This window comes from Nannospalax galili, unplaced genomic scaffold (genome assembly GCF_000622305.1).
Source record: "Nannospalax galili isolate Female #2095 unplaced genomic scaffold, S.galili_v1.0 scaffold139, whole genome shotgun sequence".
NCBI classification, from domain to species: Eukaryota; Metazoa; Chordata; class Mammalia; order Rodentia; family Spalacidae; genus Nannospalax; species Nannospalax galili.
The window spans coordinates 266,998-280,679 of record NW_008345884.1 but is presented as its reverse complement, the minus strand read 5'-3'; the positions used below and the strand labels follow the sequence as shown (position 1 = coordinate 280,679).

At 35.7% G+C, this 13,682-nt stretch overlaps 1 protein-coding gene across 1 annotated transcript in view; it reads right to left on the bottom strand.

Annotated features, from left to right (window-relative positions):
* Positions 1–13,682, bottom strand: part of Spef2 (sperm flagellar 2) — a 176,260-nt gene that overhangs the window by 74,212 nt on the left and 88,366 nt on the right. The window contains exons 17-20 of the mRNA XM_029567817.1: positions 10,090–10,198; positions 8,926–9,083; positions 5,542–5,703; positions 1,393–1,464 (exon numbers count right to left, since the gene is read on the bottom strand). Coding sequence (XP_029423677.1) covers positions 1,393–1,464; positions 5,542–5,703; positions 8,926–9,083; positions 10,090–10,198 — 501 coding nt within the window. The remainder of the gene's footprint in view (positions 1–1,392; positions 1,465–5,541; positions 5,704–8,925; positions 9,084–10,089; positions 10,199–13,682) is intronic.

Below are 13,682 nucleotides of genomic sequence, written 5' to 3'. Positions count from 1 at the left end.
GTGTGTGTGTGTGTGTGTGTGTGTGTGTGTGTGTGTGTGTATTTACTGTTGAACTTGGGTGTCTGCTTATGGCTTGTTTGGTGTCTGCATGTTTTTAAATAAGGATGCCCTTGGAACACGTACATTATTATGTCTAATTTATTGACTTGATAATGAACATGTGTAAGTATACTCAGTGTCTATTTCTGATGACATATAATAATCCTTTACTTTTTCCTGTTTGACAACAAAGACAAGAGGTAAATAATGTACAATTGGAAATTATTAATAAAAAAATGAGAGCTGGGCAAAATTACAGGTTAGAATTTTAGCTAAAAGTTTTTATTCAGTGTTAATTCATCAACCAGCTCTACTTACATTAGTCAAAAAGTGTCACATAGTCATGCCACACTTTCACATTCATGATTTATGTTGCTTTTAGAACATTCTTTTAGCACCATGCACTCAGACTAAAACTACTTTGGCATTTTGTGTTGGATAGTTAAATGGGTATTTAAATAAAAGTACACATTTTAAGACAATGTCATTTGAAGGTACCCTGAAATAGGTCAAATGTCTAAATCATAATTGCATTTCCATCTTCAGTTAATTGGTAACTAAATAACCACACAAAAGTAACCAACATGCCCTAGAGCTATTAATTTCTCTAAGGATTATATTACCTTATTTTAAATAAAGTAAAAAAAAAAACTAGATTAAACCATGGTCAGAAAATAATGCTCCTTGAACTAGAGGGTCAAAATCAGAAGAATAACAAGGCCAACAGAAATCCAAGTGCTGGCATGGGTACTGAACCACAGCGGCTACTGTGGCTTAAACGTCTAGACACCCAAGGCAATAAAAGGAAAAATGTGCTCATTAGATAACCACTCAGTGTAAGTAAACTTTCCCTGTTCCTTGTGTTTAAATAAAATTTCCCACCTAGGAGTTAAAATAGGAGCTACCGAGTGAAGAAATGGCCCAACATTCCTTCGGAAATCGTAATAGTAGCTCTGGTATACTTAAAACTTTTATGTCTACTGCTGCTATGTTGTAAGGGAAGGTGATGACTTTATGTCAAAGTGTTTGTTGTTGAATACTATTTAATAAGAGGCCATTGTTGGTAGTTGGTTTCTGAGAGCATAATTTAGTTCAGGGACGACACCTATATATTTATAGTGAATGGATGGTCTATCTATTAGACAATCACTAAATTATTCTCTCTACGAGCAGCACTTTTCTCAGCAAGGCCTTTGCTAAGAGTCAGGCTCCACAGAGTTTGTCTTTATTTTACTGTTTGTGAATGCCCAAAGGAAGTAGGAAAAATATATTACTATAACAGTGTGGCTGTTTTCACTGAGATAATTATAAACTGCAGGATTACATGCAAAACTATCTTTGTCTGTGGTGCCTTCCTTTTGAATGCAGTCTCACCTTTCTTCCCTTTTCCTTCATGTTGAGATTCTTGTTTACCAAGCTGAATTTCTAAACAAAATTCAACACACAAATATCATTTATGACTTACTTCAGTAGTCCAAGCTGTACAATATCTAAGCAATCAAATATATTAGAGAACTGCATTAAATGGCTGTTTTATTTTAATGTGAATTGAAATTAATCTGAAGAAAAACTATAGATTTACTCTTAACGCTAGAGCTGGTTACACTATTTTATCTTGTCAGGCTGAGAAGTTTCATCTTAACTTTAATATTAATCTTTAGTAAATCTTTAATGGAAGTGTGGAGTTTCAGCCATAAGTCTGTTTGAAGCACATTATTTATTTAAATTAATTTTAACAGAATGCTCCTCATTTAGTAAGATAAAAGTCCAGTGTGCAACGATGTCTTAGGAGGTGAAGGTGCTTGCCACCAAACTATGTAAGCCTAATGACCTGAGTTGATTCAGGAAACTCAGAAAATACGTAAGGAAAGAACTGACTATAAATTGTCCTTTGACTTCTACATGCATGCTTTGGCACATGCATTCCCCCTTACATCATACACACACAGACACAAATATACACACAGTAATAATAATAATAGCAAATAGAAAATTTAAAAATTAATACAACTAGAATACTGATAAAAATGAAAGACTTTGAAGAAGAGTTAAATAAAAGACTCTCTATGTGATGCGTCCTAGAGTTTCACTTGGCCATGCACTGTGCCTAATGTTTTCTATATTTATAACTGTATTGACTACAATTTACAATTTGAAAATTATCTTTGCAAAGGATGATTTGGGCGTATTTATCTTACATCTCATGGAATCTACTTAAAATATACTGAAAGGGAAAAATGAGAAATGGATGGTACAGAAGTCAATATTGTCTCTGAAATAATACATAAGAAAGCTCACTACATCCTGCATTAGTTAATAAATAAACTGATTTCCCCTCTTGATCTTGGCTATAGTACTTTCTTCAAACTTCAAGCCTGCAGGTTAAATGATTTTGAGGACAAGATCTCATGACCCATTTTTATGCATTTAGAAGTGATAATTTAAAAATGTGTAACTACATAGCACTTATAACTTATTTTGAATATTTCCTATTTGAAAATCAAGATTACATAAAAATAAGACAAATGAATGTTATAGAGGATTAGCCTTGAAACATTTTAGCGTCCCTACATGGGACTTTAAACACCTGCATGCATGATCACCAATCTCATAAAAAAAGACTTGAATGTTGGAATTAGTTGATTGTTTTAAAGAAATAAACTTAATAATCAGAAAATTTTAATAAGACATTTATTTAATAAACTATGTTGGATAACCAAATATGTAACTATTTCTATAAATTAGTACAAAATGAGAGAGAAAAGGACACCTCTGGAAACTAAATATTAAATTGTGTCATAATCAGAAAAAAATAGAGTTTGGTGGAAATGTCTATATTTTCTGGGAGCAGCATGTACTTTTACCATTTAAAAACTCTCTCCAGAATATATTCTGAAACTAAACTCTCTCTCTCTCCCTCTCCACCCCCCTCCCTCTCCTGTATGGTGTGTGTGTGTGTGTGTGTGTGTGTGTGTGTGTTTTGAGACAGAGTCTCATGTAGTCCAGGCTGATCTTAAACTTCCTATATAGCCAAGGATGACCTTGAACTATTGATCTTTCTTGCCTCTGTCTCTCAAATCCTAGGATTATAGGCATGCACCGCTATGCCCATTCTCAAAGAAATACTCTTAAAGAATAGCATGGATGGTCTTATTTCATTTTTTTCATGGATGGTGTTATTCCATTTTTTTATACTGAGACCTTTAATTTTAAACTAAGTACTGATATTTGGTGATAAGTTCCATAATAGACCTTTAAATGGACTGCAACTGAGATGTTTTTCAAATTGAACCTTCAGTATAGTTGAAGCAGATATAAAATGCAGACCTATCCTAGTTACAGAATTATACTTTGGCAAAGCCTGCTTAGGCATCATACCACCTGTATCTACCCTATTCCTATTTCTATTGTTATGTTAAGAAATAATTCCAGTTTCCATTTCAATTTTTTTTTTAAAAAATGAAATTACTTATGTAATTTTACTAAGATCTTGTTGGAATCTGCACTCATACCAGTCCTCAAACTCCTTGGCCAATTTCTGTCTCTGAATCTCCAGAGTTCTCTTCACTCCCCTCCCCTCTCAGCAATGCTTTGTGGATGTATGCAATTAGGACCATGGAGATGAACCTTTTTCCATAATTTTTAAATATCAGGGACTAGCCCTGCCTTTGGTACAAAGAAAGAGACAGGTACAACCACTAGGTGAAGCCAAAACAGGTTTATTATTCCTCCAATGCAGTGTTCAGGATACAGCTTTAAAAGTAGAAAATAAAGCCTCCAGAAACTTAAATATTAAACATGGCACAATCACAAAAACTAGAGATTAGTTTAGGGAAGGGTTCAGGTACACTGGTAGATTGTTGGTAAGCTAGGGGGAGGAAGGGGCGGCCAGTGCTCAAAAGACCATAGTGGACAATTCTACTCCAGCTCGAGAAACTGAGATAAATGCCTTCCTTGATTCCAAACTGCATTTTAAAAATTTTTCCTTTTTTTTCTAGACCCCTGAATTACATTTTCTAATTCTAATCAAGTAGTAGGATATATCTATATATAATATATATCGATATTACATATATATATATATTTAATCCATGGCTTTGCATTTTATTATCTTATGGCATTAGCAAATTTTAATGTTTATCCCCTTTCTTGCCTAGTTAAGCCCAACTTTGTAGGAGTAAAATGGTCTTCAGTATATACTATTATACATGTTACTTAAAAAATGACTTCACTCATGTGAAAGAAAGATCCTTGCTTTGTTTCACATTTCTTTGCTTCTTATGATAAAATTTAATTTTGTGGCAAAATTCAGACTAGTGGCAAAGTGCCATGCAGTGTAAAGACCATAGTTGCAAATAATCTTGATAAATCAAGAATACCGAAATAGATTTGTGCAACTGACTAGTCACCCACTTATGAAACTGGAATCAGAAACAAGGACCAGATTTGTTTCATACACATGCCAAACTGATATTTGAATTGTACAAATATCACCCAGGAGAGTACTTGGACACTTTCACTTTTGTAGTGTTCATTTTCTGTCACTTATTAGTAGACTCATGATCCTCAGTGGCTAAAAACCTGGAAATTAAACTGAAAAATATTCTATACAAAGCTATTTTTTATTCCAGAAGCACCTATGTTTACTGAGATGTCAGGTGTTCATTTCTATTCATTTAAAATTCTACTTATTTATTTATTCATTCGGGCATGAGTGTGTGTGTGTGTGTGTGTATGTGTGTGTATGTGTGTGTGTGTGTATGTGTATGCAAGTCATGGTGCCCATGAAAAAATCAGAGAACAATTTTTTGGGCTGGGTTCTTTCCTTCTACCTTCTATCACATGGAGCCTAGGGAATCCAACTCAGGATGTCAGGCTTGATGACAAGTGCCTTTCCCCACTGAGCATCCTCACTGATACCTGTTCATCATTTCTATAGTCACACAACTCTTCAGATTTCTGGCTGTGTACAAATCCATGTGTCTAGTTAATGTTCATTGGTTCACTTATTCTTATCAATAACTGTTCTGATTCACATTGTGTCAAAATGTTCTCACCCTTTACATAAATGGAACTCCAGAATTCAGCAGACAGCTGATCTCTCAGTCTCGAAATTCTTCATTCTACAACCTTCTTCTTCCTATCTGAGGTCCTGTTCTAGGCCTCTGGCCTGAGTGGGAAGACTCCACATGCCCTAAGGAAAGGTAACACACTGAGCTTTTAAACAAATGTGTTTTTAGCTAATAGGAAGGGTTTTCCTCCAATGAAGAAGTACCTTGGTAGTAGAGAATATTCTCAGCCTGTGAGAGGTTCTGGTTGAATTCCCAGCATCAAAAAAACTTTTTATATGAGTTTTCCACTTCTGAACTTAGATCTTTGTTCACATGCTTGAAGTCTCCAAAATCTGAATTTAGATAAATGCACTGGCACTATAATCTATCTTCTTTTCTATGTGAAAATAAGAATCTGAAAAACAGGACTATAAATCACTCTGTCAGTCACCTGATTGTGGCTTTCCTTTCCCTGAAGAAATTGTTGAAGGCTCTCGATGAGGGTGCACTTCCTTCTCTTTTTGTGGTTCAGAAGGAGCGGGAGAAGTGGTGGTGGGCGGCTCTGCCGAGGCAGCTGCTACTTTTTTCTCATTTTCTTCTAATTTCTTTTCAACTTTAGAAGGATTATTTAAAAAAAAATGAACCTACATTAGAGATTCCAGGTACTTTCTATTGCATTGAAGTAATAAATATCAAAATAAAATTATACTTACCAATAAAACTATTACTACATTTTCTTTAAGATTATACTTCCTATATTTTATATCTGTGTTTGGGGTTCTTATTCCTTTACTGCTTAGTGATGGTGATGGTGGTAGTAGTAAGGCCAGGGAACACAGATAATGGAGTGTGTGTGTGTGTGTGTGTGTGTGTGTGTGTGTTTAGACTGTAAAAAGGACTGAAGATTAGGTACCAAATGGAAAAGTAATAAATAAGAATGGAAAAAAAGAATAAAATAAAACTTTCTAGCAGAGCATCAAAGTAAGAAATGCATAACAAAAGGCTACAATCGTGGTAGTAGTAAGGCCAGGGAACACAGATAATGGAGTGTGTGTGTGTGTGTGTGTGTGTGTGTGTGTGTTTAGACTGTAAAAAGGACTGAAGATTAGGTACCAAATGGAAAAGTAATAAATAAGAATGGAAAAAAAGAATAAAATAAAACTTTCTAGCAGAGCATCAAAGTAAGAAATGCATAACAAAAGGCTACAAAATCACTTTTCGTGGTGAATGCCTGTAATCCCAGCACTCAGGAGGCTGAGTGAGTAGGATTATGGCAAGATCAAAGCCAGCCCAGGAAATCCCACATCACCCCAGGAGCTCAAGAAATGAAAATAAAAATCAAAATTTAGAAATACATAGAAGGTTGAAACAATGTGACAGATGATGTGAAGGTAGGGAGTAAATGGGAAGGGAGAACTGCAACACTGCTTGAAACAAATACAAAGCACTTAGAATAGTGTATCGTACCTACTCCTCAATGAAATCTTAAAATGCACTCATTCACGAAATAATAATAATTATTTTATTACTGTTAAATAAAGGGCTCTAAGCTGTTGCCCAGGCTGGTCTCAAACTCCTGAGCTCCTGAAATCCTCCTATCTCAGCCTCCCAAGGAGCTGGGTCCAAGGGAATGTACATTACCAGCTGGGATACCACTATTAACTGAACCTGAATTGTGCCTTGAAGAACTGGGCTACAGCAATAAAGTAAAACTACAATACCTGTTGCTATTAAAAACAACAGCAGGCACAATTTTGGCTGCTGGAAAATTTAATACCAAAATGGAAAATTCAATACCCTGGGAAGCATGTATGTGGGTCCTAAGAAACAAATCACAAACACAATAAATTTCTTAATTCATACAAAAGGTTAGAAAGTGATATCTGCTAAGGAGTGAAACAGAGTGGAGCAGTAGTATGGGAGTGTTGTGTTATGGGAGGACGCTACAGGGAATTACTTTAAATTTCACTTAAAGCCAGGTAGGCCCATTTCTGAATGACATTTGAGCCAAGGCATGAAGTCATGGAAAAAGCCTAGTGGACATGGGATGGAGAGTGTTATGGGGCTCATCCCTGGAAGCCCCAAGGGTTAGGGTGTGGCTGGTCAGTTCTGCCTAGACCTTAGGCCTGTAAATGATAAGAGTTGAATACTTCCTAGCATACCCTGCCCCCAAGCTATAGATGCCCAAGTGTGGTTGACTGGACCACTGATGAGGAACCTGCATTTCTGTAGAATTATTTCTCCTCACATGGGTTCTCTCAGCCCTGATTATTCCTTTCAATTAAGTGAGAAAGGAAGCTTCATTGTATTAGATTTTATTTTAAAGTGGAAATTTAGTGCTTTTTCTCTGATTACAGAGGAACATATAATTACTATTTTTAAAATTCAAGGGTTCAGACAAATATATAAATTACCTATGATAATCTGACTCCCACCACCAAGTATTGTATAGACTACCACATTTTTCTCTGTGTACATATATTTAGTAAATATACATAACTTCTTAAACAAAAATGGGAACCATCATATATATATATATATCCTGATCCTTCTTACTTTTCAATATGGTATGGACATTTTTATGTCAAAGCATACAAAGAAGTACTATACTCTTTTATTAATTAGGATACTTAATATATGGTACAGGGCTAGGTAAGTATTTTCTATCATAATGATAATGTATTTGTTTAAAAGTGATTAATAACCAACTAATTGGAATATAAACACTACATAGTGATAACTGAGCCTACCAATACAATCACTAATCAGAATGTAAATCTCTAGGGAAACGGTAAGAGCCATTCACAGTTGGCACAAACAAACCCATTACAGCCTGGAGTTTCAGGTCTTTAGATTGGGATCACTCTGGCTTTGCCTCCCAACCTACACTGTAAGACTGTGGTAGAACGTGTATCTCTCAGAGTCTTTTCAGTCACTGGTTAAGGATTAGTTTTTGTTTTATCTGAAAACCTCACACTGTCTGGTCTTGCTATCTTTCATCAGGCGTTTAGACTCAAGGACATGTTTTCCTAAGTGTCAGCCCCTCAGCCTCTATGGTGACTGGGGCTTATGTTGACTGAAGATTTTGTCAGTTCACTGATACCTAGTGGTGATTGGGTTAGTAGTCTAATGGCAGCAGGCAGTGTGTAACCAGCAAGTTAGAATTCTCTGATTGCATTGGCTGCAGTATTATTTTTATTAAATGGAATTACCTTTGTAAATATGATTAGAGATAATTGATAAAATGGAAAATTTCTTTTTCACATCATTTTTCAAAAGTAAAGTACTAATAGAAGCTGACATTGAACTAAGCTTAAGATTCCTTTCAATAGTAAATTTTAAGAATACTATGAAAAATGTATTGACAATGGTTATTGTTTCAATAAAAGAGAAAGGATGTCTAGGTGGTTTGAATTGTTTATTAGTGGGCTAATAAACAATTCAAAACTCAAAAAAAACATAACAAAATAGGCAATTTGGAGAAAACGATTTACTTAGTATTTCCATCTTGATAGGAAAATTCACATACTGTTTTTTATAATGTTGAGTTTAAAATTTTAACTGTACTCCTTTGTAATCTCGTTTGAAACTTTTTTGTCGAAAGATATTTACCATATTCAAGATCTATGATACAATTAACATCTTAATATTAACTCTGCTACTTCTTGCCTTTAACGAGAAAATGATGCTTTCAGTGAGACGTGTTCAGAAGAAAGCTGAGACAAATTCACTTGTGGAGAGCACAATTCCAACATGAGAAGCAATTTTGTGATCATAGATTCTTTTCCGGGCATTTTAGTCATATAAGTGTACCATGGTAAAGAAGTATTATTACCTTTATTCTTTTTATTCTCTATTTCTGTGGCAAAAAAATCCTTTATTTTTTGGCATAAAGGCTCTTCGTCTACTTCAGCATTAATTTTTGTCAAAATATCATGTGGTTCTGTGAACCACTGCTCCAACATTGGCCAGTTGTCTAAGAAACCCACAATTCTGCAAAATAAAAGTATATGACTATCTTATACTGATTTAAATATTTGAATGATGAAACATTAATTATCAAATTTAGTATGATTTGGCAATGAATCATGAAGAATTAGGCTGCCAATAGATTTGAACCCCCCAAACAACTTTAAGAAACCTACAGATGATGAAACATTATTCAATTTAAAGAAGAACTTGTTTGATGACATCAAGACATAATTTTTAGAGGTGTGAGTGAAAAAATTGAAAGTACTACCCATTCATGAATACTCTGCTATAAGCTCAGACCTCCATTTGAAAATTAAAGGAAATGTCATCCATGCTAATGGCAGAGGTGTTCTGAGATTTCCTCAAATAGTACCCATAGGCCTATCCACCCAGGCTATATATTTTTTCTTGGAGATAGAAATTAAAGATATCTTTGAGTAAAGACAGATGGCTCAGACTTATTTGCTTTACTCAAAAGTGTTCTTGGAATGATTCTTGAATCATTGTTTTATCTTCTTGGAGAGTATATAGCCTTCATGGAAGCTCAAATATCTCTTCCCTGGCTCACTTCATATTTTTAGACTTCTCAAGATTTCATGTTGCCAAATTTTTCCTAAATTTTCTTTTCTGAAGGAAAATAGCACACAACTCAAAGAAACCATGTAACCTCATTTTAGTAAAACAGAAGTGATTCTACAAATTTCCACAGCCTGGTGCCAGCTCTTTGAAGTGCCATTGTCTTTACTGGCATTTCCTTGATGATTGTTAAATTCCATATCATTAACTTATAAGTGATGTCCAACTGGCTTCTTATCCAAGATGATACTGACTTGAACTCTAAATAGGAAAGCTGTCACACAAATATTTCACACAATGCAAAAAATGTTTAGTTTCATTTTACCTATAAAAGACATGACGGTAAGGAATATGCATTTTTTTCTAGATTTGATTATTCCAAAGTCACAAATTGTCACTCTTTTTGAAGAGCAAGGACACAAACAAGCAAGGCACAAAGTTAAAGACTGACCTATGCTGTATCTGGTCTCTTAAGTTCTGGGCCCCATCCTTGTCTTGGTTTTCAGTAGCCCCATGGTGACTGACATCTTCATGAGCAATTTCATGTTTAATTTCTTCAGCTAAGGTATGAAAATTATTTAATTAGATAATTTACCAAATGAATCAAAGTTGCCAGTTACCACCAAAACATACTGGTGGAAGATAACAAGTAATTGTGACTGTAGTTTTGACTTAATATTACCCTAATATATTTTGAAAGGGGTTTAAAGACAGGCATAATATAACCACTGGTACAATAATAGCATCACTGTTACAGAATAATCCAATTGCTTTCTAATTGGATTTGAGTCCTGTCCCACAGAAGGGAATTAATATTTGGGACTGTATATCTTGTCAAAACAACTTGGCTGAGGTGGTTAAAGGTTTTAGGGCAGAGCCTAATTTACATATATATATGTGTGTCTTTATGTGTGTTGTATATGTGTTTCAAAACTGGTCGTGTAGTCAATCTGCTTTCTAAATATGTATGTTTATAAGCATATATATGGAATGCTTTCAACCTTGGTCACAGAAGCTTCTTTCTGCAGTGAGTAGTCAATGCAGAGACTCATAACTTGCAAAATTTCTGAGAATAATTGACTGTGAGTGCTCGACCTTAAATAAGACGTATTTTTCAACTCCACTTCCCTGCAAGACTCAGAGAACACCACAGAAGAAGTATTGGAAAGAATGTAAGAGTTGGAGAATGGGGAGGAGTGTTGTGAAATAATGGCTTCTGGACATGCCCTGGCTATTGCGCTCATCAACTCAGAGCAGTGTGATTACCAGAACAAGGCCAAGCCAACCAAAATTCCATCATGTATGGTAAGAAATATTGGCTAGAGACTTCTGAGACATCTTAAGCTAGGGTCAGAAGATGGAGGGAGAGAAAAAAAGAAAAAATGTTTCAACTAAACTAAAAACTCCAAGCAAAATGAAGGCTATAAAGGCCAAGTTGGTCCATACTCCTTTCCTGTGTGTTGTTTGACCATTGAAGTGACAGCACACTCTGCTTTTAGAACCAAACTACCAAGAAGCAGACAATTTCATGGGCTCTCCTCCTATCATAGGACTTTGCAAATGTTTCACCGTCTTGCCCCTCTTTGCTATCAGCAATGCGGGTTCAATACAAACAGTTTATGATTTCTTTTCTCCAAATTTCTTTATTAAAATACTCTGCCTTCCTAGATTCAGTGATGTTTTTTTCCATTTCTATCATACGAAGGTGCTGGTATCTCAGATATTTTGTCCCAGGATTGATTGCATTTTAGTTCCAGAATGGTTTCTGTAACAGTTTAGTGGATCTTGTATTCCAGAGGCTTCTTTGTCTCAAATGTTAGAGTTAATACCATGAACATCATGGCTATAAACTCGGAAAGAAAGAAAAGCAGCACTGGGAAGCAAAAATCAAGAGTGAATAAAAATTCCGCCATAGAGTCAACTATACAGAGAGTTACTGATCTTATATAATAATATTGGGAAATATTTTATGCCTCTTTCTAAGATTAACATTGACCATAAGAAAGCAAAAATGAAAACTATTTTAAAAATTCCAATTGAGTCTCATTCAAAATACAAAATCCTCATAAACTTAGATAAATGAAAAATGATAAAGATCAAAGAAAGCCTTGAACTAGATTAAAATGAATTAGAATGACTAAAGAAAAGCAGTTCTGAAGTATGATTTAATAGCATTCAATTAACGAAGAACAGAAGAAGCGCAGTAATTGGTTGTTCACCATAGAGATTAATGATAAAACTAGGGAAAATGGATTTAGAATTCAAAATAATTATTTTTGGATATTTATAAAACATACTACATCCAAAGCCAGGAAAGCCTTGAACTAAATTAAAAGGAATTAGAATTGCTCAGTGCAAAGGAGCATTGAAGAGCAAATTAACAGCGTTCAAGCACACAGAGAGCCGCACAGAGTGTAGCAATTCATCTCCAGAGCAGATGACTGATGGGTACAAGTGTATTGCCTGCATGTGTGTAAGTGCACTTGTATTGTGCAATGCCCGTAGAGGTCAGAAGATGCCGTTGGAGCCCCTGGAACTGGAGTTATGGACAGTGGTTAGCCACCATGTGGGAGCTGGGAATTGAACCCAGGTCCTCTGCAAGAGCAGTCAGAGCTCTTAACCTCTGAACATCTCTCCAGCCCCCTGCTTTTATTTTCTGGCAAAGCAAAACTGCATGACTGAACACTTCTCACTGGATCAAACATTTCTCATTCCAGCCATCAAAAACTATAAAACCTAAAGACACATTTCCCTCTTTATCACATTTGATTTTTCTATAACATGTACAGGTAGTATCAATACACAATACTTAATATGCTTTTATCTTTACTAAGATATTTTAAAAAATATTTTATTATTTTTATATTTTATGTGTACAAATGTGTTGCCTGCATGTATGTGAGTACACCCATATTGTACAATGCCATGGAGGTCAGAAGAGGGCCTTGGACTCTTCTGGAACTGGAGTTAAGGACGGTTTGTACCCGCCATGTGGGTGCTGGGAATCAAACCGGGTCCTCTGCAAGAGCAGTCAGTGCTCTTAACCGTTGAGCCAACTCTCCAGCCCCGCTTACTAAGATATTTTTATATTCACAATATAAGATGTGGAGTAGGATTAAAATTCTCTAATTGGCTCAAATTGAACAGTTTATTAATGGCAGAAAAGGAGTTTGATTCTCCCAATACTACTCCAGAATTCAAAATTCTTAGTTCTATATCCTTTATTCAACTACATCTAATGAAAAAGAAAAGTATACACAAACATACAGTTTAATGAAATAATAAACTAAAAACACCCAGGATTCATATTAAGACCATTGTCAGCACTGGAAGCCCCTTCTGTTCCTTTCTAACATTAGCCACAAAGGGTGACTATCATGGCCTGAGCTGGAAACTTTCAGTGCCATTTCCCATCTTATGCACTCTGCAGATCCTTCGTAGTGTAAGCCATACCCTGGCTGCACAGTTAGGACAGTCAGCTAGCCTTCTACTCTGATGCCAGTCTCTGGTGATGGTCATTTCTTCTCCCTAAGTCTCCCTGATCTGCCTAACAGCTTTGAGCTCTGGCTGGATTATGCTCAACCTTTGCCACCTACATGGCTTTGGATATAGCATGATTCTCTGTCATGTTGTTTATTTGGCTTCTCTGTGTATTTCAAGTGTAATAAGACAGCAGGTTGAACCCAATTCTAGGGACTGGGTTCCCACATTCTGACCCAGGCCCTTACTACTCTGGGAGGAGGTTGGACATCTTTGTCTTGAATATCTGTCCTTCTTTGTTTGTGGAACACTACCCTTCATGGTTTTTTCCACTGTATAAGCTGCTGCTTCTGAACACTAACTTTGCTTCACCTTTCACCATATTTTACTGTATGATATTCAGGGGGGGGTCACCATGGATTGAATATCTGTCCTTCTTTGTTTGTGGAACACTACCCTTCATGGTTTTTTCCATTGTATAAGCTGCTACTTCTGAACACTAACTTTGCCTCACCTTTCACCATATTTTACTGTATGATATTCAGGGGGGGTCACCATGGATTT